We start from the raw sequence: 22,395 nt of genomic DNA, 5'->3' as shown, positions 1-22,395 counted from the left end.
TGTGGGGCTGGGATGGGAACTGTGGGACTGAGATGGGATCCACAGGTCTCGGATGTGGATTCACAAGGCTCCAAGGAGTTGAAAACGGGGATACAGTAGATTGGGATGGAATATTTTGTGATCCATGGGATCCATGGAGCTGGGAAGGGATCCATGGGGCTGGGATGGGATTTATGGGGCTGGGATAGAATTTGTAGGGTTGGAAGGGGAATTGTAGGGCTGGGGTGAGGATCCATGGGGCTGAGATGTGATCCATAGGTCTCAGGTGTGCATTCACAGGGCTGCAAGGGGCTGAAACAGGGATCTGTGGGGCTGGGATGGGATATCTTGTGATCCATGGGGCTGGGATGCGATCTGTGGGCTTGGGTTGGGATCCATGGGGTTGGGATGGGGACTGTGGAGCTGGGATAGGAACTGTAGGGCTGAGATGTAGATCCAAGGGGTTAGAATGGGGATGTGTGGGGCTGGGATGGGAACTGTAGGGTTGGGATATGGATCCATGGGTCTGGGATGGAATTTGTAATGTTGGAAGTGGAATTGTAGGGCTGGGGTCAGGGTCCATGGGGCTGGGATGTGATCCATGGGGATGGGAGGGGATGGGATCCATGGGGCTGGGATAGTGTTTGTAGGATTTTAAGGGGAATTGTAGGGCTGGGGTGAGGGTCCATGGGGCTGGGATTGGGTCTGTAGGTCTCAGGTGTGCATTCACCAGGCTGCAAGGGGCTGAAACAGGGATCTGTGGGGCTGGGATGGGATCTGTGGGTCTGGAGTGAGGATCCATAGGGCTGGGAAGTGTAGGTCATGGGTATGCATTCACAGGGCTCTGAGGGGCTGAAATGGGGATCCATGGGGTTGGAATGGGATCTGTGGGGCTGGGATAGAAATTGTAGGGCTAAGATGGGGATCCGTGAGGTTAGAATGGGGATTTGCAGGACTGGGATGGGATCTGTGGGTCTGGGATGAGGATCCATGGGGCTGGGATGTGATCCATAGGTCTTAGATGTGGATTCACAGGGCTCCAAGGGGCTGAATGGGGTTCCATTAGCTTAGGTTGAAATATTTTGGGATCAGCGGAATTGTAGGGCTGGGATGGGAATTGTAGGGCTGGGATGGGATCCATGGGTTTGGGATGGGATTTGTAGGGTTGGAAGGGGAATTGTAGGGCTGGGATGGGAATTGTAGGGCTGGGATGGGATCCATGGGTTTGGGATGGGATTTGTAGGGTTGGAAGGGGAATTGTAGGGCTGGGATGCCATCTGTGGGGCTGGGGTGGGGATCTGTAGGTCTCAGATGTGAATTCACAGTGTTCCAGGGGGCTGAAATGGGGGTCCATTAGGTTGGGATGGGTTTTTTTGTGATCAATGGATTAGGGTATGGATCCGTGGGGCTGGGATGGGAACTGTGGGTTTGGGATGGGAACTGTGGAGGTGGGATAGGAAGTGCAGGGCTGAGATTGGGATCCATGGGGCTGGGATGGGATCCATGGGGCTGGGATGGGATCCATAGGTCTCAGGTGTGCATTCACAGGGCTCCAAGGGGCTGAAATGGGGATCTGTGGGGCTGGGATGGGATCCGTGGGGTTGGGATATGGATCTGTGTGGCTGCAAGGGGCTGGGATGAGGCTCTGTGGGTCTTCCTCAGACTCTGGGGCTCCATAGGACTGGAATGGGGCTCTGTGGGGCTGGGACACAATTCCATGGGTCTCTGTGGGTTCAATCCCCCCAGGTCTCCACACCGTACAGGTGCTTTATGGCTGTGAGCTCCTGTCTGACGGGAGCATCCATGGATCCCGCCGGGATGGCTACGACGGGCGGGATTTCATCTCCTTTGACCTGGGATCCGGGAGATTCGTGGCGGCTGACAACGGTGCTGAGGTCACCAGGAGGCGCTGGGAACAGGAAGGGACCGTGGCTGAGAGGTGGACGAATTACCTGGGGCAGGAATGCCCGGAATGGGTCCAGAAATACGTCGGGTATGGGCAGAAGGAGCTGGAGCGCAAAGGTGGGAGCAGAATTCATGTGGGGATTTGGGTTTTGGGAATGGAGGAGTTGGGAACACGGTAATTCCTGTGGGAATTCTATGGGTAGATCTCACCTCCATCCTATCCCAATGGAATTCCATGGTCAGATCTCAGTCTCATCCCATTCCAGCGGGAATTCCATGGTCAGATCTCACTCCAGTCTTGTTCCAGTGGAAAGTCCATGGGCAGATCTCACTCTCATCCCATTCCAGCGGGAATTCTATGGGCAGATCTCACCCCTGTCCTATTTCAGTGGGAAGTCCATGGTCAAATCTCACTCTCATCCATTCCAGTAGGAATTCCATGGTCAGATCTCACCCCAGTCCTGTTCCAGGGGGAATTCCATGGGCAGATCTCACTCTCATCCCATTCCAGCGGGAATTCTATGGGCAGATCTCACCCCAATCCTATTCCAGTTGGGAAGTCCATGGTCAAATTTTACTCTCATCCCATTCCAGCAGGAATTCTATGGGCAGATCTCACCCTGGTCCCATCCCAGTGGGAATCACATAGTCAGATCTCACTCTCATCCCATTCCAGTGGGAATTCCACGGTCAGATATCACCCCAGGCCCATTCCAGTGGGAATTCTGTGGGTAGATCTCACTCTCATCCCATTCCTGTGGGACTTCCATAGGTAGAACTCACCCCAGCCCCATTCCAATGGGAATTCTGTAGGTAGATCTCACTCTCATCCCATTCCAGCGGGAATTCCATGGTCTGAACTCACCCCAGCCCCATTCCAATGGGAATTCCATGGATGTCTCTCACCATTATCCCATTCCAGAGCCCCCTGATGTCCATGTGTCCGGAAAAGAGGAACACGGGACGCTGTTCCTGTCCTGCCACGCGTACGGATTCTTCCCCAACACCATCGCAGTCAGCTGGATGAAGGGGGGTGATACCTTGGATCAGGAGACGGAGCGGGGCGGGATCGTTCCCAACAGCGACGGCACCTTCCACACCTGGGCCAGGATCGAGGCGCTGCCGGAGGAGCGGGAGCAGTACCGGTGCAGGGTGGAGCATCCTGGAATGCCAGAGCCCGGGATCTTCGCTTGGGGTGAGGCTGGGAATGTGGGGATTGGGAATTGGGAATTCCCAAATGGGGATTCCCCTCCCCCTCCTCACAATCCCGCGTTTCCCAGAGCCGACATCTGGCGGGAATCTCACCGTGGTGGTCGCTGTGTCCGTCATCGCTGCCATCCTCATCCTCATCCTCATCGGATTCGGCGTCTGGAAGCTCCAATCCGGTAACACACGGGATGGGGGTCGGGAAGGGACACGGATCCACCCAGCACCGTTCTGGGAATCCTGTGCCACTGACAGTGATCCACTTTGTTTCCATAGGAAAGAGGGACAGGAGTGGATACAACCCAGCAGCCGGTGAGTTCCAGTGGTGGATCCAGCTCTGGATCCCCTCTGTGCAGATCCCAGGATGGATCCTGGGGTTAATCCCGGTGTGTGATCCATGCTGGAATCTCATGGATCTTCTCATTCTGCAGGGAAGGACATGGGAACCAACAGCTTGAGCACAGGTATAGAGCAGGATCAGGGTGGGATTCCAGAGGGGGATCGGGGCAGGATGGATGGACTGGGATCAAGGAGGGATTCTGGATCAGGGCAGGGTCCAGAGTAGGATCAGGGGGAATTGTAGAGTGGGATTGGAGCTGGATTCTGGAGCAGGATCAGAAGGGATGGATGGAGCAGGATTGGTGTAGGAGGGATGGAGTGGGATCAGGGCTGGATTCCAGACAAGAATCAGGTGGGATGGAATGGAGAAGGATCAGGTTGGGGTTCCAGAGGATTGGGCCAGGGTGGAATGGGGTGGGATGGATGGAGCAGGGTTGGGGCAGAGTGGATGGAGTGGGATCAGGTGGGATGGATGGAGCAGGATTTCAGCAGGATTGGAGTGGGATCAGGTGGGATTCTGGAGCAGCTCCTGCTCTCCATGGGCTCGAACCAGGTCCATCCTGTGGAATGGGGACAGGGACAGGGTGACACCATGACCCTCTCTCATCCTGGCAGGAATCACTGCCTGAGCAATCCATGGAGCTGGAACCAGCCCCTTCCCACTTCCCAAGAAACCTGAGATCTGCCAACAGAGCTCATCCCACTGCTCCCACCCACCCCACAGCTCTTGCTAACGGATCAGTTGACTATTTTCCAACGTTTTAAAGGCAAGAATGACAAATTTTCACAATGCTTTGCTTCTGGTGTGAAATTACCCTGCTTGGGGCAATAAATCCTGCTTGGGGCAATAAATCCAGGTTCCCTCCTCCAGTGTCCGGCAGTTCCTCTCTGGGAGCCAGGAATGGGAAAGGGGATGCTGGGGACAGGGGTGGGGTCACTGGGAGCAGGGATGGGGACACCAGGAACTGGGATGGGGACAGCAGGAGCAGGATGGGGACCCCAGGACTGGGACGAGGACACCAGGAGCAGGATGGGAATATCAGGAGGAGGATGGGGGCTTACCAGCCATGCCTGGCTCCATCCCCTGGGATTCGTTTCCTGCTCCGTGTCCCATGTCCAAGGTGTCCCCAGGAGGGTGTGGCCACATTAGGTTCCTAGAGAGGCAGTGGGATGGGGGGAGGGGTCAGGCCAGGCCTTGTTGTCTCCACTGAGTGTCCCAAAATCAGGGCTTGGGATCTCAGAGAGGTTCCCTGGCCATGATCATGGCCATGACAGGAGCACGAGATGGCCGTGAGAGTGACCATGAGTGACACAACCCTGAGATGACCATGAGCATGGGATGACCATGAATGTGACCATGACACAACCACAACCCTGACCATGAGATGATTTGGACCAAGAGATGACCCTGGGTTGGCCATGGCACAACCACGGCCTTGAGGTGACCCTGACATCATCGTGGCCATGAGATGACCATGAGGTGATGTCATGGTTTGACCCTGGTGCAATGCCACTGCCCCCATGAAAATACTTCCTCCCTGGTGTCTGCTGTGAGATGTGATCAGAAATAGAGCAAAGCAGGCTCCAGCTTAGGAATAAAAAAGGGAAAAAATTATTAACCTACAACTATGCATAAAGAGAAACACACACAGTTTGGAGTGAAAACCTTACATGTCTCATTCCCCCTCCTCCCCCCACCAAATTTCCCATACATCCACCTTTCAGATCATCAACTCTCAATCTGTCACCACCCTTTAGATAATCAATTCTCAAATCATCAAGGAGAGAGGAGTCTCTCTTGCACCATGGGCTTCCCCTGGAAACACAGTTGAAACTTCTTGTGTTTCCCCACCCGGAGATCATCTGCCAGCGTGACCTCTTCCTTCCATGCCCAGTGCTCTCACCACTGTGCATGGACCAGAGCTGCTTCTAGGGTTTTTCCTTTTCAAGGGTGCCTTGCCTAGTTCCAAAAAAGCAGTCTCTCACCTTTGGGACACATGTCCCCCCCAAATTTCACCCCCTGGGGCCAAGGGGTCTTGAGAACAGAGATCCTCTTCTTCTTCCCAGAGGGCACCACCACCGCCCTCCTCACCCGTTGTCTCTCTTCATGCCACTCCTTCCCATCACATCACTGCACTCTCTTGGCTCCCAGCCATTGCCTCCCCCCTAAATGCAGTCTCTGTGTCACAGGAAAAATGGTTCTGTCCATGGCTATACAAGAAAAGTCCAGCCAAAGGCCACTCCATCACCTCCTCCCACCTAGGATTCTTCTCGACTTCTCTCGTGGCCCATTTCCTCTTATCTCTATCCATCTTCTCATTCAACTCCAGGAGGAATCAGCATTTGTAAAGTTCCCATCATCCAAAAAAAGGGTTCAAAGTCTCAGGCTCAGCCTGTGCAGAACTCCCATGGCTGCCCTGCCGGCACCTTCTCCCTGCACTCCCCCCTTCTCCTTCTCGGCTGCCCATGCTATCAAATCTCAAGGTGGCACAGGCACACACACCAGCCCTCTCTCTCTCTCTCTCTCTCTCTCTCTCTCTCCCCTGAGAAGAGGCTGCCCGATGTCTCTCAGGGTTGCTCCACCCTTCCATCCTGCAGGGCCTTCTCCTCCCTTCTCTGTCCAGGCCCTCTGGCCTACCTCACCCAGGCCTCGTGGCTTCCCCTCCCCTGCCCAGCCCTGGCTGGAGAGGTCCGAGCTTTTTCACCAAGGACGGGAACCAAGAGAGTTTTCCCCTGGGAGTTCTCAGCTTTTAACCCCCTGTGTTCTCAGAGGCATATCCATGTCCTCAATGGCCACACCAGGTGCCAATATTCAAATCTGAGGACCTATTGGTTTGACCACAGCATTGCAAAACAACCTACTTCCTCTCAAACCACGACAGTGATCATGAGATGACCATTACAGTGAGATGACCCTGAGCATACGATGGTGATCAGCAAATGACCATGACCATGCAAGGGCCATGAGATGACTGTGACCATGAGATGACCACCACCATGGCCCAACCATAGCCAAGAGATGACCATGGTAAGATTGTGGCAAATGAGCTGAATGTGAGATGATCATAAAATGACCGTGACCATGCAATGACCGTGACCGTGACCATGACACGAGCAGGACCATGGGATGAGCATTACAAAGAGATGACCATGAGCATGAGATGATTGTGACCAAGAGATGACCATGAGATGATCACAACACACCATGGCCATGTGTGATCACGATCATGAGGGGACTGTGAGCTGACCATTCCAGTGAGATAACCATGAGCTCAGGATGATGGTCATCAGGAAATGACCATAGCCCTGAGATGGCCCTGAGATGACCGTGGTCAGGACACAGCCATGATCATAAGATGACCATTACAGTCAGATGTCCATGAATGTGACCATGACAGGACCGTGACCATGAGATGACCATGAGCATGAGATGATTGTGACCAAGCCATGACCACAGTGCAGCCATGGCCATGTGGTGATCAAGACCATGAGATCACCATGACTGTGACCATAATGCAACCACAACCATGAAATGATCAAGATCATGACAAGATTCTGACCATAGCTGACCAAGAGATAACCATGACCATAACACAATCACAGATGTAAAATGACAATGACTGTGGCCATGAGATGACCATGAGGAAAGAATGAGGTAACAATCAGATGACCATGACTATGACCCTGACATGACTGTGGGCATGTGATGATTGTGACCAAGAGATGACCATGAGATGACCACAACACACCATGGCTTTGTGGTGATCAAGAGCATGAGACATTAATGAGATGACCACAACCATGACACAATTATGACCATGAAATGATCATTACAATAAGATGACTATGACATGACCACAGCTGTAAGATGACCATGATGTGGTTGTGGCCATGAGATGACCATGAAGTGACCATGACAGAACCATGACCTTGAGATGACCATGAGGTGACCAGGAAATGAGCATTACACTGTGATGACAATGAGCATGAGATGATGGTGATCAGGAGATGACCAGGCCATGAGATGACCATGCAATGACCATGGCAGAACCATGAGCATGAGATGATTGAGATTAGGAGATGACCACAAGACGACCATGACTATGAAATTACTGTGGCCACAGGGTGACCACAAGCATGAGATAATGGTGATAAAGAGATGATTATGACCACGAGATGACCATGACCATGACCATGATATGAACTTGACAGAACTATGACCATGACTGTGACCGTGACCATGAGATAATGGTAATCAGGAATGAGATGAGCATTATGGTGAGTTGACCATAAGCATGAGATGATGGTGATCAGGAAATGACCATGACTGTCATGGTGACACCATGATCATGATGATGACATGACTGTGACTGTGAGATGACCATGAGCATGAGATATTGAGACCAAGAGATAACCATGAGATGACCATGACTATGACCATGAGAGGACTATGACCTTGAGATGACCATGACACAACCATGGACATAAGGTGACCAAGAAACGTCCATGACTGTGACCATGACATAACAATGACTGTGAGATGACCATGGCCATGAGGCATTGTGACCATGACATGACCATGACCATAATGTGATCCTGACCATGAGATGACCACGATCATGAGATGGTGGTGATCAGGAGATGACCGTCGCCATGACAACACCATGGCCATGAGATGACTATAATATGACCATGGCCATGAGTTGACCCTGGGATGACCATGAGATAACCATGAGCTGACCATGAGCTGACCATGACCCGGCCATGGTCTGGAGCTCCCCAGGCCCCGTCACTGCCCTCACCTCCAGGTTCATCCCGAACTGAAATTGTTCATTTCTCATGGAAAATAAGAAAAGCTGAACACGGCGCAGCCAATGGGGCGCCGGGAAATCAGGACGTCAAAAGTTGCCAGGCAGAACAGATTTCCCCTTCCCGCTCTGGGCGCTGCAGCCAATAGGAAACCGCGTGTTCGGTGACGTCACCGCGCTAATGCGGAAGTAGCGAGCGCGGGGGCTGACGGGATCGGGGCGGCGGTCGCGGGTCGCGATCGGTCCCGATCGGCCCCGATCGGTCCCGATCGATCCCGATTGATCCCCATCGATCCCCATCGGCCCCCATCGATCCCCAGCCCTCCCCCGCCGCGATGTTCTTCACCTGCGGCCCCAACGAGGCCATGGTGGTGTCGGGTGAGTTCGGGGGGCCCGGGGGCTCCTGGGGATCCCCAAATCCCCCCAGAATTTCCCGGGGACCCCCAGAATTCCCCAAAAACTGCCGGGAAAACCCAGGATCCCCCCAAAACTTCCGTGTCCCCCCCAAATTCCCCCAAAACTCCCGGGAGCCCCCAGAATCCTCACTGGACCTCCCGGCACCCCGAAAAAAACTCTCGGGAACCCCCAAGATCTCCCCAAAATCCACCAGGGAACCCCCAGAATCTTCCCCCCCACCCAAAACTTCTGGGAACTCCCCGGACCCCCAAACCCACCCTGGGACTCCTTGGACCCCTCCCAACCCCTCCAAGCCCTTCCTGGGACCCCCCAAACCCCTCCCTGGGACCCCCCAAACCGTCCATCCATTCCGCCCCCCGGGACTCTTGGGGTCCCCTCCCAAATTTTTCCCCCAAATTTTCCCCCTCAAAACCCCTGGGGAATCCCTCCTGACCCACCCAGCCACCCCCAAACCCCTTCTGGGACCCCCCCTAAACCCATCCCAGGGACTCCCGGGGGTGTCCCCGTGTCCCCCCGGATTTTTGGGGTCCCCCAGCTCTCGGTGCCCCCCAGGTTTCTGCCGCAGCCCCCCGTGATGGTGGCCGGGGGCCGGGTGCTGGTGATCCCGTGCCTGCAGCAGATCCAGCGGTGAGGAGGGGCCCGAGGGGGTTTTTTGGAGTTCGGGGGGGGTTCCCCAGAGATTTGGGGTGACACCCCGGCTCCCCCAGGATCTCCCTGAACACGCTGACGCTGCCCGTGCGCAGTGAGAAGGTTTACACCCGCCACGGGGTGCCCATCTCCGTCACCGGCATCGCACAGGTACCCCCAGAACGACCCAAAAACACCCCCAAAATCTCCACAAAACACCCTAAAAATCCCCCATCAGAACCGCCAAAAATCCCCCAAAAAATCCCTCCAGAATCCCCTCTTGGACCTCCAAAACAGCCCAAAAATCCTCCTAAAAATCCCAAAAAAATCCTCCCCAAAACACCCCAAAAATCCCCCTCCAAAATTCCCCCAGAATCACTTCCTGTGCTCCCAAAAATCCCCTCCTGGGCTGCCAAAAATACCCTAAAAATCCCCTTCTTGCCCTTGAAAATCCCCCCTCAGAATCCCCAAAAATCCCTTCCTAGACCCCACAAACCCCCTAAAAAATTTCCCATCAAAACTCCAAAAATCCCCTAAAAATCCCCTCCTGGACCCCCAAAAATTTTCCATCAGGACCCCCCAAAATCCTCCCCGGAATCCCCAAAATGCCCCTCAGTACCTCCAACCCTCCCTGGACCCCAGTACCCCACTGGGACCCCAAAAACCCCATTCAGAACTACCAAAATCTCTTTGGGAACCCCCAAAATTCCCCTGGGACCCCCAAATCCACCAGAACCCCCAAGTATCCCACACGGGTACCCCCAAAACCTCCTCGGGACCCCAAACCCACACTCTGAACCCCCTAAATCTCCTTGGAACCTCCCAAAAATGCTCCGGGACCCCAAAATCATCCCCGGGACCCCCCAAAATCCCCCCGGGACTCCCTGGCCCGAACAACCAGGCTGGCGTTGCCCTTTTAAGTGAGGATGTGGTGGGGCCTATCTAAGGGCGTTCTTAAAGCGGCGATGGGAGCGGGAAGCGCAAAACAACGCGGGGGGGGGGGGGGGGGGGGAGGAGAGGAGAGGAGCCCTTTAAAGGGGGTCTGGAGTGGTGGAGCCCACGGGAAACATTTATAGGGGGTTAAAAACACTCCTTATAAAGACATTTAGGAGTGGGGAATTCCTTGAAAGGAGCTCGAAGTTTTGGGGATCCCCAAACCCCTGGGATGGGAGGGGGAATCCCCCTTAAAAGGGGCTTGGGGTGGTGGGGACTCGAAAAATCTTAAAGAGGGGAAAAACCCTTTAAACACTCTTTAAAACCCTTAAAAAAATCCTTAAGAATGAAAAGGGTTTGTGATGGGGCAGGCTCCCTAAACCTTTCTTAAAGGGCTCAAGGTCCAATTCTTAAAGGGGCTTGGGATGGTGGGGACCCCGAAATCCCACTGGGGGTGTCTTGATCTCCCTTAAAAGGGGTTTTTGTTGGTGGGGACCGATTTAAGAGAGGTAAGACCCCCTCAGAAACGGGCTGGGGGTGGTGGGGATCCTCAAGCCCCCTGCAAGAGGACAAGACCCTATAAAAGGGCATTGCTCTGGTGGTCCCCACCCTGTCAAGCAAACAGCCTCTTAAAAGGGCAATGCCATACCTACCCCTTAAAGGGGCTGTGCAGATTTTGGGGGGTCCCAGGGGTGGTTGGGGGGTTCCCAGGTGATCCCAGCCCCCCCACAGGTGAAGATCCAGGGGCAGAACAAGGAGATGCTTGCAGCTGCCTGCCAGATGTTCCTGGGCAAGTCGGAGAGCGAGATCGGCCAGATCGCCCTGGAGACGCTGGAGGGCCACCAGCGCGCCATCATGGCCCACATGACCGTGGAGGTGGGGCTGGGGGGAGCCACGCCCCTCCCAGGACAGCCACACCTGCTTGGGATCCAAACACACACCCCACAACCCCCCCGCCCCCCATTTGAGACATGGCCCCGTTTAGAAATCCCAGATTTCCTTGGAAAGGCCATTGGCCCAGAAGCCATGCCCCTGATGTGCCCATACCCCCGTGGATGGACACACCCTCTCAGGGACTCATCGCCACTCCCCTTGGGGTGGGATCTGGCCCTTTAAGAGACCCCCTCCCCCATTTGGCCCATAAGCTCCACCCCTGGAGGAGGTGACACTGACTGGTAAAGCCACATCCACAAGATAGCACTTTTTTACTAAAGCCCTGCCCACCAGCACAAGATGTTCCTTCCCTGGCCCCATTCCCTCTAAAGCCACGCCCACCCCTGCCATGAGTCCCGCCTCCCTTCTTGACCCTGCTCCAATATAAGCCCCACTCCTCCTCAAAGCCACACCCCCCAGACTCCACCCCATGACTCAATCCATGCCCCTTGGGTCTAGCCACACCCCTGCCTTAATCCTGACCCCACCCCTCAATTTAGGCCATGCCCACCCAGCTCCACCCAGTACACATCCATGGCCCCACCCCTTACTCAAGCCACACCCACCTAGCACCACCTCCTTGCTCAAGCCATGTCCCTTTTGGGTCAAGCCACTCCCCTGACTCCACCCTGGGGTTGAGCCACACCCACCTGGCCACACCCCTTGATGAAGCCTGACTGCTTTGGCTCATTCCAAGCACCTTAAGCCTCAAGTCACACACCCAAAACCAAGCCACACCCACCTGGGTCCACCCCTTGGTTCCAGCCACTCCTCTTGGAGTGCCTGGATCAAGCCGTGCCCATTTGGATCAAGCCACACCCACTGGATCAAACCACACCCACCTAGCTCCATACCTCCCTACAAGCCACACCCCCAAGAAAGCCACACTCACCTGACTCCACCCACTTTCCAAAGCCTTGCCCACTTTTCTTAAGCCACACCCCACTGTAAGCCTGACGTCTTTCTGCTTAAGCCACACCCACAAAACGAAGCCACACCCCTGAGATCATAGCCACACCCCCAGGACAAAGCCATGCCCACCTGGCACCACCCATTGCCTCAAGCCACACCCCATGGATAAATCACACCCACCACCCCCATGCCCTTCCTCTGCTAAGCCCACCTTATTTTGTCCCTGCTCCTTTGAGCCCCACCCCAGTAAGCCCTGCCCAATATAAACTCCACACCCTCCACACCAGGGGCCCCACCCTGCTAAGCCTTGGCCCACTAAGCCCCTCCCTTCTAAGCCCTGCCCCTTTGAGCCCCATTTTGCTGAGCCCTGCCTAATTTGAGCCCCACCTTACTAAGCCTTGCCCATTTTAGCCCCACCCCACTGAGCCCTGCCCAACTTTAAACCCTCTCTTGGGCCCTGCCCAGCCAAGTCCCACCTCCATTTAAGCCCCACCCCACTAAGCCCCGCCCTGGCCCCACCCAGGAGATCTACAAGGACCGGCAGAAGTTCTCGGATCAGGTTTTCCGCGTGGCCTCGTCCGACCTGGTGAACATGGGCATCTCCGTGGTCAGCTACACCCTCAAGGACGTGCACGACGAGCAGGTGACTCACCTGGGGACAGCTGGGGACATACCTGGGGACTGCCAGGTTACACCTTGGACACACCTGGGAGCACCTGGGGGGAGCTGGGACAGACCTGGGACACACCTGGGGGGCAGCTGGAGATACCTGTGCACACCTAGGACACACCTGGGACACACTTGGAGATGCCCAAGGACAAGATGGGGACACCTGGGACACACCTGGGCACAGCTGGGACACGTGGGGGGGGCTAAGACACACCTGGGATACGTCTGGGGTGGATGGGGAAACACGGGTGTGATACAGGTGTGATAGGGAGGTGAAACAGGTGACACAGGTCTGACACAAGTGACAGAGGTGACACAGGTGTGACAGGGAGGTGACATGGGTGTGAGAGGTGTGTACCTGTGTAGGATTACCTATGCTCCCTTGGGAAGGGCTACATGGCACAGGCGTGGGGGTGTCACAGGTGTGACAGGGAGGTGACACAGATGACACAGGTCTGACACAAGTGACACAGGTGTGACAGGTGTGTCCCCGTGCAGGATTACCTGCGCTCCCTGGGGAAGGGCCGCACGGCGCAGGTGCAGCGCGACGCCCGCGTGGGAGAGGCCGAGGCCAAACGCGACGCTGGGATCCGCGTGAGTGACACTGGGGACACTGGGGACACTGGGAACACATCTGGGGACACACCTGGGGACATTGGGAACACATCTGGGGAGACACCTGGGGACACACCTGGGTCACCTTCCTGTCAGTCACCCCCCTATATTCCCAGAACTCCCAGTGCTCTCCCTGTGGGTCCCAGTTCATCCCAGTGCTCTGTTCCCCAGTGTTTTTCCAGTGCCCTTCATGTGCCATTCCAGTCTGTCCCAGTCCTTCCCAGTGTCCCCAGTACCCCATTCTCCAAACTGCCCCAGTACCCCCAGTGCTCCCAGTACTCTCCCAGTACCCCACTAATCCCACTCCAGCACCTCCCAGTCCTTGTCCAGCCTCTCCCAGTACCCTCAGTACCCCAGTCCCTCCCAGTGCTCCCAGTGCCTTTCTAGTCCCATTCCAGTTCCTCCCAAGTCTCTCCCAGCACCCCCATTCCCCAAACTGCCCCAACACCCCCAGTGCGCCCAGTGCTCCCAGTACCCCATTCCCCAGTCCTTTCCAGTCCCATCCCAGCCCCTCCCAGTCCATCCCAGTCCCTTCCTGTCCCTCCCAGTCCCTCCAGGTTCTGTCCTAGTCCATCCCAGTCCCTTCCTGTCCCTCTCAGTCCATCCCAGTTCCCTCCCAGCCCCTCCTAGTCCATCCCAGTCAGTCCCAGTCCCCCAGTCCCCTCTCAGTCCCTCCAGGTCCAATTCAAGTCCCATCCCAGTCCCTCCAGGTCGAATTCCAGTCCCATCCCAGTCCCTTCCTAGTCCCTCCCAGTCTCTCCAGGTCCAATTCCAGTCCCATCCCAGCCCCTTCCAATCCCATCCCAGTCCCATCCCAGTCCCTCCCAGTCCTTCCCTGCTCCTCCCAGCCCCTCCAGGTTCCATCCCAGTCCCATCCTGGTCCATCCCAGTCCCATCCCAGTTCCACTGTCCCCGCAGGAGGCGCGGGCGCGGCAGGAGCAGGTGTCGGCGCAGCTGCTGAGCGAGGAGGCCACGGCACGAGCCCAGCGCGACTTCCAGGTGGCCCAGGCTGAGTGCGATGGAGCCGTCAGCGCCCGCAGGGCCACGGCTGAGCTGGCCTTCCAGCTGCAGGTGAGGTCACACCCGGACAGGTAACACAGCTGGGACAGGTAGCAAACTCACCTGGGATAGGTAAAACACCTGGGACAGGTAACAAACAGACCTGGGACAGGGAACACTTGGAATTGTCACAGGGTCATGGCCTAGCTGGTGTTTCAGCTACAGGTAACACACATCTGGAGATAGGTAACAAGCACATCTGGAGGGCTGGAATGGGGCCTGGGAGCTCATCTGGAGCACCTGCAACCCTCCAGAACACCTGGAACCTCCAAATCCTGGGGTTTCCTTCCAAATTTGGATCTCCTGGGCCACCTGAGGGCACCCCCAGGCTGCCTGAAGTCCCCCTAGAGATACCTGGGCCGCTGCCTGGTTATGGGGCACCTGTCCCCCTTGTCCCTCCCCTGGTGGATTTGTGACCTGTCCCCAGTGTCCCCCATCCCAGTGTCCCTTGTGTTCCCTTATCCCCGGGTCCCTGTGTCTCCTGTCCTCATGTCCCTCCCTGGATGGGCTTGTGACCTATCCCTGTGTCTCCTGTGTCACCTGTCCCCCCTTGTCCCTCCCTGATGGATTTGTGACCTGTCCCCGGTGCCTTCCATCCCTCTGTCCCTGTGTCCCTGTGTCACCTGTCCCCATGTCCCTCCCTGGATGGGTTTGTGACCTGTCCCCGTGTCTCTTGTGTCATCTATCCCCCTGTCCCCGTGTCCCTCCCTGGATGGATTTGTGCCCTGTCCCTGTGTCCGTCCCCTGATGGATTTGTGTCCTGTCCCCGTGTCCCCCGCAGGCGGCGCGTTCCCAGCAGGCCATCGCGGCGCAGCGCGGAGAGGTGGCGCTGGTGGAGCGGGCGCAGCGGGTGCAGCTGCAGGAGCAGGAGGTCGGGCGGCGCCGCCAGGAGCTCGAGGCCACCGTGCGCAAACCGGCCGAGGCCGAGCGCTACCGGCTGGAGCGGCTGGCCGAGGCACAGCGGTGAGACACTGTCCCTTTAAGGGCGGCCACGCCCCTCCGGGGACAAGCCACACTCTCCTCCGCTTGGGTGTAGTGTTTTGGGGAGTCCCAGAAATTGCCCTTTTAAGAGAAGTGTTGCCCTTTTAAGAAGCAACACCCTCACTGTGGTGGGTCTCACCAGTTTGGGTGGAGCCATTACTCCTTTAAGAGAAGCCCTGCCTTTTAAAGGGAGTCATACACCTAATGGGCCCTACCATTAAAAGTGAAGCCATGTCCCCTTTAAAAAGGAGACATTTCCTCACCCAGTCAAAACCTGTGACAGTTTAGGGGGTCCCAGCAATTGCCCTTTTAAGAGAAGCATTGCTCCTTTAAGGAGAAGCCACACTTTCACAGTGGTGGGTCCCACCACCTTTGTAATGCCGAGGCCCTTTTAAGTGAGCCACGCCCCTTGAGGCAGAAGCCACGCCTCATCCTAGTCAGCCACCATCGCACCTTGGTGGACCCCATCAGTTAGTCTGTAGCCACAACCCATTTAAGATACATGTTGCCGCCTCTTGGTTGCTGTCACTGCCCTTTTAAGTATTATTGCCCTTTTTAAGAGAAGCCATGCCCCCTTCAAATATACCACCCTCCCTTTGGTGGGGCCACTCATATCGCACCATTGCCCCTTTAAGAATGGCACCGCCCCTTAAGAGCAGCCCCGCCCCCTGACTTGGCGCCCCCTACAGGACGCAGGTGCTGCTGCAGGCGGAGGCTGAGGCTGAGTCCCTCAAGGTGAGTCCGTGGGAATTTGGGGGATCCCAGGGGGTTTGGGGGTCACAGGTGAGATTTGGGGGGTCCTGAGGGGATTTTGGGGGTCCCAGTTGGATTTTGTGGTCCCAAATAAGGGAATTTTCCATGGAGGATTTTTGGCTCTCCCAGAATTTCAGGAGGTCCCAATCCCGTTTTGGGGTTCCCAATCTCATTTTCAGAGGTCCTGCCCCACCTTTCCAGGGCCCCTATCTTGTTTTGGGGTTTCCTGATCCCACTTTGAGGTTCCCAATCCCATTTCCGATGTCTCCGATGCCATTTTAGGTCCCCAGTCCCGATTTTGGTTTCCCAATCCCATATCTGATGTCCCCAATCCTATTTTGGGTTCTCAATCCCATTTTGGGTCCTCAATCCTGTTTTGTGTACCCTGATCCCGTTTTAGGTCTCTGATCTCATTTCCAATGTTTCCAATCCTGTTCCTGGGTCCCGGATACCGTGTCAGTGTCCCTGATCCCGTTTTGGGTCCCCAGTCCTGTTCGTGGGTCCCTGATCCCATTTCCAATGTCCCCAGTCCTGTTTCGGGTCTCCCATCCCATTTTGGGTCCCTGATCCCGTGTCGGTGTCCCCGATTCCATTTTGGGTTCCTGATCCCATTTCATGTTCCCGATCCCATGCTGGGTCCCCAATCCCATTTTGTGTCACTGATCCCATTCCTGGGTTCCCAATCCCATTTTCAGTGTCCCCAATCCTGTTTCACATCCCCAGTCCCATTTCCAATGTCCCCAGTCCCATTTCATATCCCCAATCCCATTTTCAATTTCCCCAATGCCGTTTCGGGTCCCCGATGTGATTTTGGGTTCCCAGTCCCATTTCCAAGCTCTCTGACCCCGTGTCCATATCCCCAATCCCATTTTGGTGTCCCCAGTCCCATTTTGGTGTCCCCAACCCCATTCGTGTCCCCGCAGGTGATGGGGCTGCCCATGCCTATGCCTGGGTTCCCAATTCCATTTTGGGTTCCCAGTCCCATTTCTCATGTTCCCAGTCCCATTTCCCATGTCCCCAGTCCCATTTCCCACGTCCCCAGTCCCATATGCAATGTCCCCGACCCTGTTTCATGTTCCCGATCCTGTCTCATGTCCCTGCAGGTGACAGGCGCTGCCCACACTGTGGCCGTGGCCTCTCGTGCCCGTGCCTGGGTTCCCAATCCTGTGTTGTGTCCCTGATCCCATTTTTGGGGGTTCTGTCCCCATTTTGTGTCCCCAGTCCTGTGTCCATGTCCCCAATCCCATTTCCAATGTTCCCAATCCCATCTTGGTGTCCCCAATCCCCGTTTCATGTCCCCACAGGTGACAGGTGCTGCCCGTGCCACGGCTGTGGCCTCTCATGCCCATGCCTGGGTTCCCACTCCCATTTTCAATGTCCCCAATCCCATTTTGGTGTCCCCAACCCCACTGGTGTCCCTGCAGGTGACGGGCGCTGCCCATGCCGCGGCCTCTCGTGCCCGCACCTGGGTTCCCAATCCCATGTCAGGTTCCTGATCACTTTTTTGGGGGTTCTGTCCCTATTTTGGTGTCCCCAATCCCCGTTTCATTTCCCCACGTGCCCATTCCTGGGTTCCCAATCCTGTTTCCAATGTCCCCTATGCCATGTCCATGTCCCCAGTCCCGTTTTGGTGTCCCCAACCCCCATTTCATGTCCCCACAGGTGACAGGCGCTGCCCGTGCCGCGGCCGTGGCCTCTCGTGCCCATTCCCGGGTTCTCAATCCTGTTTGCAATGTCCCCTATCCCATGTCCATGTCCCCAGACCCACTTTGGTGTCCCCAACCCCAGTTGTGTCCCCACAGGTGACAGGCGCTGCGGCCGTGGCTTCTTGTGCCCATTCCTGGGTTCCCAGTCCCATTTCCCATGTCCCCAATCCCATTTCTGATGTCCCCAACCCCATTTCATGTCGCCACAGGTGACGGGCGCTGCCCGTGCCGCGGCCGTGGCCTCTCGTGCCCATTCCCGGGTTCCCAATCCCATTTCCCGTGTCCCCAGTCCCATTTTGGTGTCCCCAATCCCTTTTTGTGTCCCCACAGGTGACGGGCGCTGCCCGTGCCGCCGCCGTGGCCTCTCGTGCCCGCGCTGAGGCTGCGGCGGCGGCGGCCAAGGCCGAGGCCTTCGGGCAGTTCCAGGATGCGGCCGTGGTGGATCTGGTGCTGCAGAGACTGCCCCAGGTGGGGACACCAGGGACACTGGGGACAGTGGGAACACATGGGGGACACCAGGGACACTTTAGGGATGTTTTGGGGACACCTGGGGACACTTTGGGGGTGTTTTGGGGACACCTGGGGACACTGAGGGATGTTTTGGGGACATTTGGCAACACTGGGGACACTTTGGGGATACTTGAAGACACTAGGGACACTCTAGGGATGTTTTGGGGGCACTTAGGGACACTTTAAGGACTTTTTGGGGACACTTTGGGGACACTTGGAGGACACTTTGGGGAGGTTTTTGGGACACGCAGGAACACTTTGGGGACATTTTCAGGATGTTTTGGGTACACTTAGGGACACTTTGGGGACATTTGGGGGCACCTGGTGACACTTTGGGGACATTTTGCAGACACTTGGGCACATTTTGAGGGTGTTTTGGGGACACTTTGGGCATGTTTTGGGGACATTTTGGGGATGTTTTGGGGACACTTGGGGATTTCAGATTGGGGTTGATTTTGGGGATCCCTGAATTTGGGACAGGAGTTTGGTGATCCCAGGATTGTTCCTGATTTTGGGGATCCCTGATTATGGGATTCCTCATTTCGGGATCCCTGATTTAGGGTTGATATTGGGATCCCTGATTTGGGGCTGATTTTACAGCTGATTTTATGATCCCAGATTTGGGGCTGATTTTGGGATCCCTGATTTGGGGGTCAATTTCGGGGCCAATTTTGGGGCTTATTTTAGGATTCCTGATTTGGGGCTGATTTTGGGATCCCTGATTTGGGGGCTGATTTTAGGATCACTGATTTCAGGATCCCAAATTTAGGGCAATTTTGGGGCTGATTTGGGGATCCCTGGTTTGCGGCTGATTTGGGCTGATTTGGGCTGATTTTGGGATCCCTGATTCGGGGCTGGTTTGGGGATCCCTGATTTGGGGTTGATGTGGGGATCCCCAGTTTGGGGCTGATTTGGGATCCCTGATTTGGGGTTGATGTGGGGATCCCCAGTTTGGGGCTGATTTTAGTATCCCAGGTTTGGGGATCCCTGATTTGGGGCAAATTTCGGGGCTGATTTTTGGATCCCTGACCTGGGGCTGATTTGGGGATCCCAGATGTGGGGATGATCTGGGGCTGATTTTGGGATCCCAGATTTGGGGCTGATTTTGGGATCCCTGACCTGGGGCTGATTTGGGGCTGATTTTGGGGCTGATTTGGGGGATCCCTGACCTGGGGCTGATTTGGGGATCCCGTTTTGGGGGCAGGTGGCCGAGGCGGTGGCGCAGCCGCTGCTGGGGACGCGCCGGGTGACGCTCGTGGGCGGCTCCGGGGCCGTCGGGGTGGCCAAAATCCCCTCGGAAATCCTGGACCTGGTCACGCGGCTGCCGGGGGCCGTCGGGGCGCTGGCCAGGGGCTCCCAGGTGAGCTGGGGAATTTTGGGGTCCCAGGGGGATTTTGGGGGGTCCCAGGCGGATATCTGGGGGATTTTGGGGGGTCCCAGGAGGGAACTGGGGGGATTTTGGGCTCCCAGGTGAGCTTTAGGGGGATTTGGGGATCCCAGGGGGGTTTTGGGGCTTCCAGGTGAACTCGGAGGATTCAGGGGGTTTGGGGGTGAATTTGGGGGTCCCAGGTGGAGTTTGGAGCACCCCGGGTGAATTTTGGGATGATTTTTGAATGATTTGGGGGATTTTGGGTGGTCCTGGATGGGTTTGGGGGTCCCAGGTAAGTCTGGGGAATCCTGGGAGGATTTTGGGATCCTGGGTGAACTTAGGTGATTTTGGGGGTCCCAGGTGAGGCTTGGGGGGAATTTGGGGGATTTTGGGGGGTCCTGGATGGGTTTGGGGAGTCCCAGATGAGGTTTGGGGGGGGGGTCCCTGAGGTGATTTGGGGGGATCCAGGTGAGATTTGGGGTGAATTTTGGGGTTCCCAGTTGGATTTTAGGGTGAATTTGAGGGATCTGGGGGAGCCCAGGGGGATTTTGGGGGGGCCCTGATGGATTTTGGAGGTCCCAGGTGAGTCTGGGGAATCCTGAGAGGATTTTGGGGTCCCAGGTGGAATTTTGGGGTCCCAGGTGAGGTTTGAGGGTCCCAGATGGATTTTGGGGTGAATCTGGGGGATCCTGGATGGGTTTGGGGGTCCCAGGTGAGGTTTGGGGTGAGTTTGGAGGAATTTTGGGGACCTCTGGGGGGAGGTGACACCCCCAGGTCCCCCCTTGTCCCCTCAGGTGACCCCGACGGAGCCCGAGGGTGGCACCGGAGCCGCTGAAACGTCTCAAAATACCCCCAAAGTGTCCCGGAGTGCCACCCCCCAGTGACACCAAAGTGTCCCCAAGTGCCACCAGCCCCCAGAGCCACTGGGAACCCGCTGTGTCTCCAAAGTGCCACCCAAGTGCCACCACTGCCTGATACCACTGCATCCCCCAAGTGCCACTGGTGGCTCCTGAGGCCACCAAGGTGCCACTGGCCCCCAATCCCTTTGTCTCCACAGTGCCACCACGCCTTGCATGTCCCCAAAGTGCCACTGCTGCAGTGTCATCATGTCCCCCATGTGTCCCTGTGGTGCCACTGTCCCAAGGTTCCACCTTGTCTCCTGCGTGTCCCAGAAGTGCCACCACCCGCCGGTGTCACTTTGTCCCTCAAGCGCCACACCCAAATGTCATCATGTCCCTGAAATGTCCCCAAGGTGCCACCACCCCCTGCGGTGTCCCGCAAGTGCCACCTCTGAATGTCAGCACGTTCTCAAAGTGTCCCCACAGTGCCACCACCACCCCCATGTTCTCAATGTCCCTAGAGTGCCACCACTGCAGTGTCACCCTGTCCCAAGTGTCCCCAAGATGCCACCTTGTCCCCCCAAAGTGCCAGCACCCAGTGTCACCATGTCAATAAAGCGTCCCTAAGGTGCCACCACAGCAGTGTCCTTGTGTCCTTCAAGTGCCACCAGCCCTGCAGTGTCCCCAAAGTGCCACTGTGTCCCTGAAGTGTTCCCAAAGTGCCACCATCCTCCTTTTCATCATGTCCCAAATGTGTCCCCAAGATGCCACCACCTCCCAATGTCACATTGTCCCCAAGTGTCCTCAAAGTGCCACCACCCCTTGCATATCCCCGTGTCACCCTTGCATGTCATCATGTCCCCGTTTCCCTAAAGTGCTGCCACCCCTCATGTCCCCATTCCCTTTAAAGTGCCCACCTTGTCCCTCGTCCCCAAGGTGTTCCCAAAGTGTCACCACCCCGCAGTGCCACCTGAATGTCCCCAGCCAGTGACCTTCCCACGCTGTCACCACCGGAGCCACTGACAAAGGGACTCCCTGCGGACACTGGGGGAGAGGAGGGGACAGGTGACATCGGGGACCCCCAAGTGACACAGGGACCTCTCAGTGACCCCTAGGTGACGACAGTGACCCTGAAATGGGACCCAGGTGGCAGTGGGGACCTTCAGGAGGGGACATGGGGACCTCCAAGGTGGCAGTGGGGATCCAGGTGACCCCAAAGTTACGCTGAGACCCTTCAGGTGACTCCAAGGTGACACTGGGACCTCCAGGTGACAATGGGGACACTCAGCTGGGGACACCCCAGGTGCCAGTGAGACCCTCGAGGTGGCACAGGGACCCCCAAGATGACCCTGAAGTGACACTGAGATCACCCCAGGTGACACTGGGACCCTTCAGGTGACCCTTAAGTGACCCCAGGACCTCCCAAGTGACCCTGAGGTGACATCAAGACCCCTCCCAGTGACCCCAGGGAACCCCCAAGGTGACAATGAGACCCTCCAGGTGACACCCAGGTGACCCTCAAATGACACTGGGACTTCCAGGAGGGACATGGGGACATGCAGGTGACCCTGAAGTGACACGGAGACACTCCAGGTGACATTAGGGACCCTCAGGTCACCCAGGTGGCATTGGGGACCCCCAGCAGGGGACACGGGGACCCCCCAGGTGACACCAACACCCCCCCCCAAGGTGACCTCGCAGGTGACTTCAAAGCGATGCCCAGGTGACACTGGGGACCCTCAGGAGACCCCAGACCCCCCCAAGGTGACACAGAAAGTGACACAGGAGGTGACACCTGCGGTGGCTTTTCCATCTCGAGTTTATTCCGGACCCGG

General features: G+C 56.4%; 2 protein-coding genes across 7 annotated transcripts in view; both read left to right on the top strand.

Annotated features, from left to right (window-relative positions):
• The window catches only part of LOC311164358 (class I histocompatibility antigen, F10 alpha chain-like), a gene marked incomplete at its 3' end in the record, with an annotated part of 38,186 nt that extends 33,887 nt beyond the window's left edge, over positions 1-4,299 (top strand). For 4 of the 6 annotated variants that reach the window (XM_084223788.1, XM_084223789.1, XM_084223786.1 and 1 more), the window contains exons 3-8: positions 1,726-2,001; positions 2,807-3,079; positions 3,165-3,269; positions 3,367-3,402; positions 3,522-3,554; positions 4,045-4,299. In XM_084223788.1, the coding sequence (XP_084079914.1) occupies positions 1,726-2,001; positions 2,807-3,079; positions 3,165-3,269; positions 3,367-3,402; positions 3,522-3,554; positions 4,045-4,058 (737 nt within the window). Of the gene's footprint in view, positions 1-1,725; positions 2,002-2,806; positions 3,080-3,164; positions 3,407-3,521; positions 3,555-4,044 lie in introns of those variants that run through there. The other 2 variants (XM_084223787.1, XM_084223784.1) reach the window with 1 other exon arrangement.
• Positions 4,300-8,432: 4,133 nt separating this feature from the next.
• Positions 8,433-21,189, top strand: FLOT1 (flotillin 1). Its single transcript, XM_084223778.1, is given in 13 exon segments — positions 8,433-8,615; positions 9,207-9,215; positions 9,218-9,281; positions 9,362-9,452; positions 10,947-11,090; positions 12,583-12,702; positions 13,227-13,322; positions 14,262-14,414; positions 15,184-15,365; positions 16,073-16,118; positions 18,173-18,310; positions 19,557-19,712; positions 20,516-21,189. Coding segments are annotated over 13 exon segments (1,332 nt in total). The 5' UTR covers positions 8,433-8,572; the 3' UTR covers positions 20,606-21,189.
• The last annotated feature ends 1,206 nt before the right edge of the window (positions 21,190-22,395 follow it).

The sequence above is a fragment of the Fringilla coelebs genome, assembly GCF_963513975.1.
Source record: "Fringilla coelebs genome assembly, chromosome: 31".
Taxonomy (NCBI): Eukaryota; Metazoa; Chordata; class Aves; order Passeriformes; family Fringillidae; genus Fringilla; species Fringilla coelebs.
Note: the sequence above shows the minus strand (reverse complement) of the source record. Positions and strands in the feature narration are given on the sequence as shown.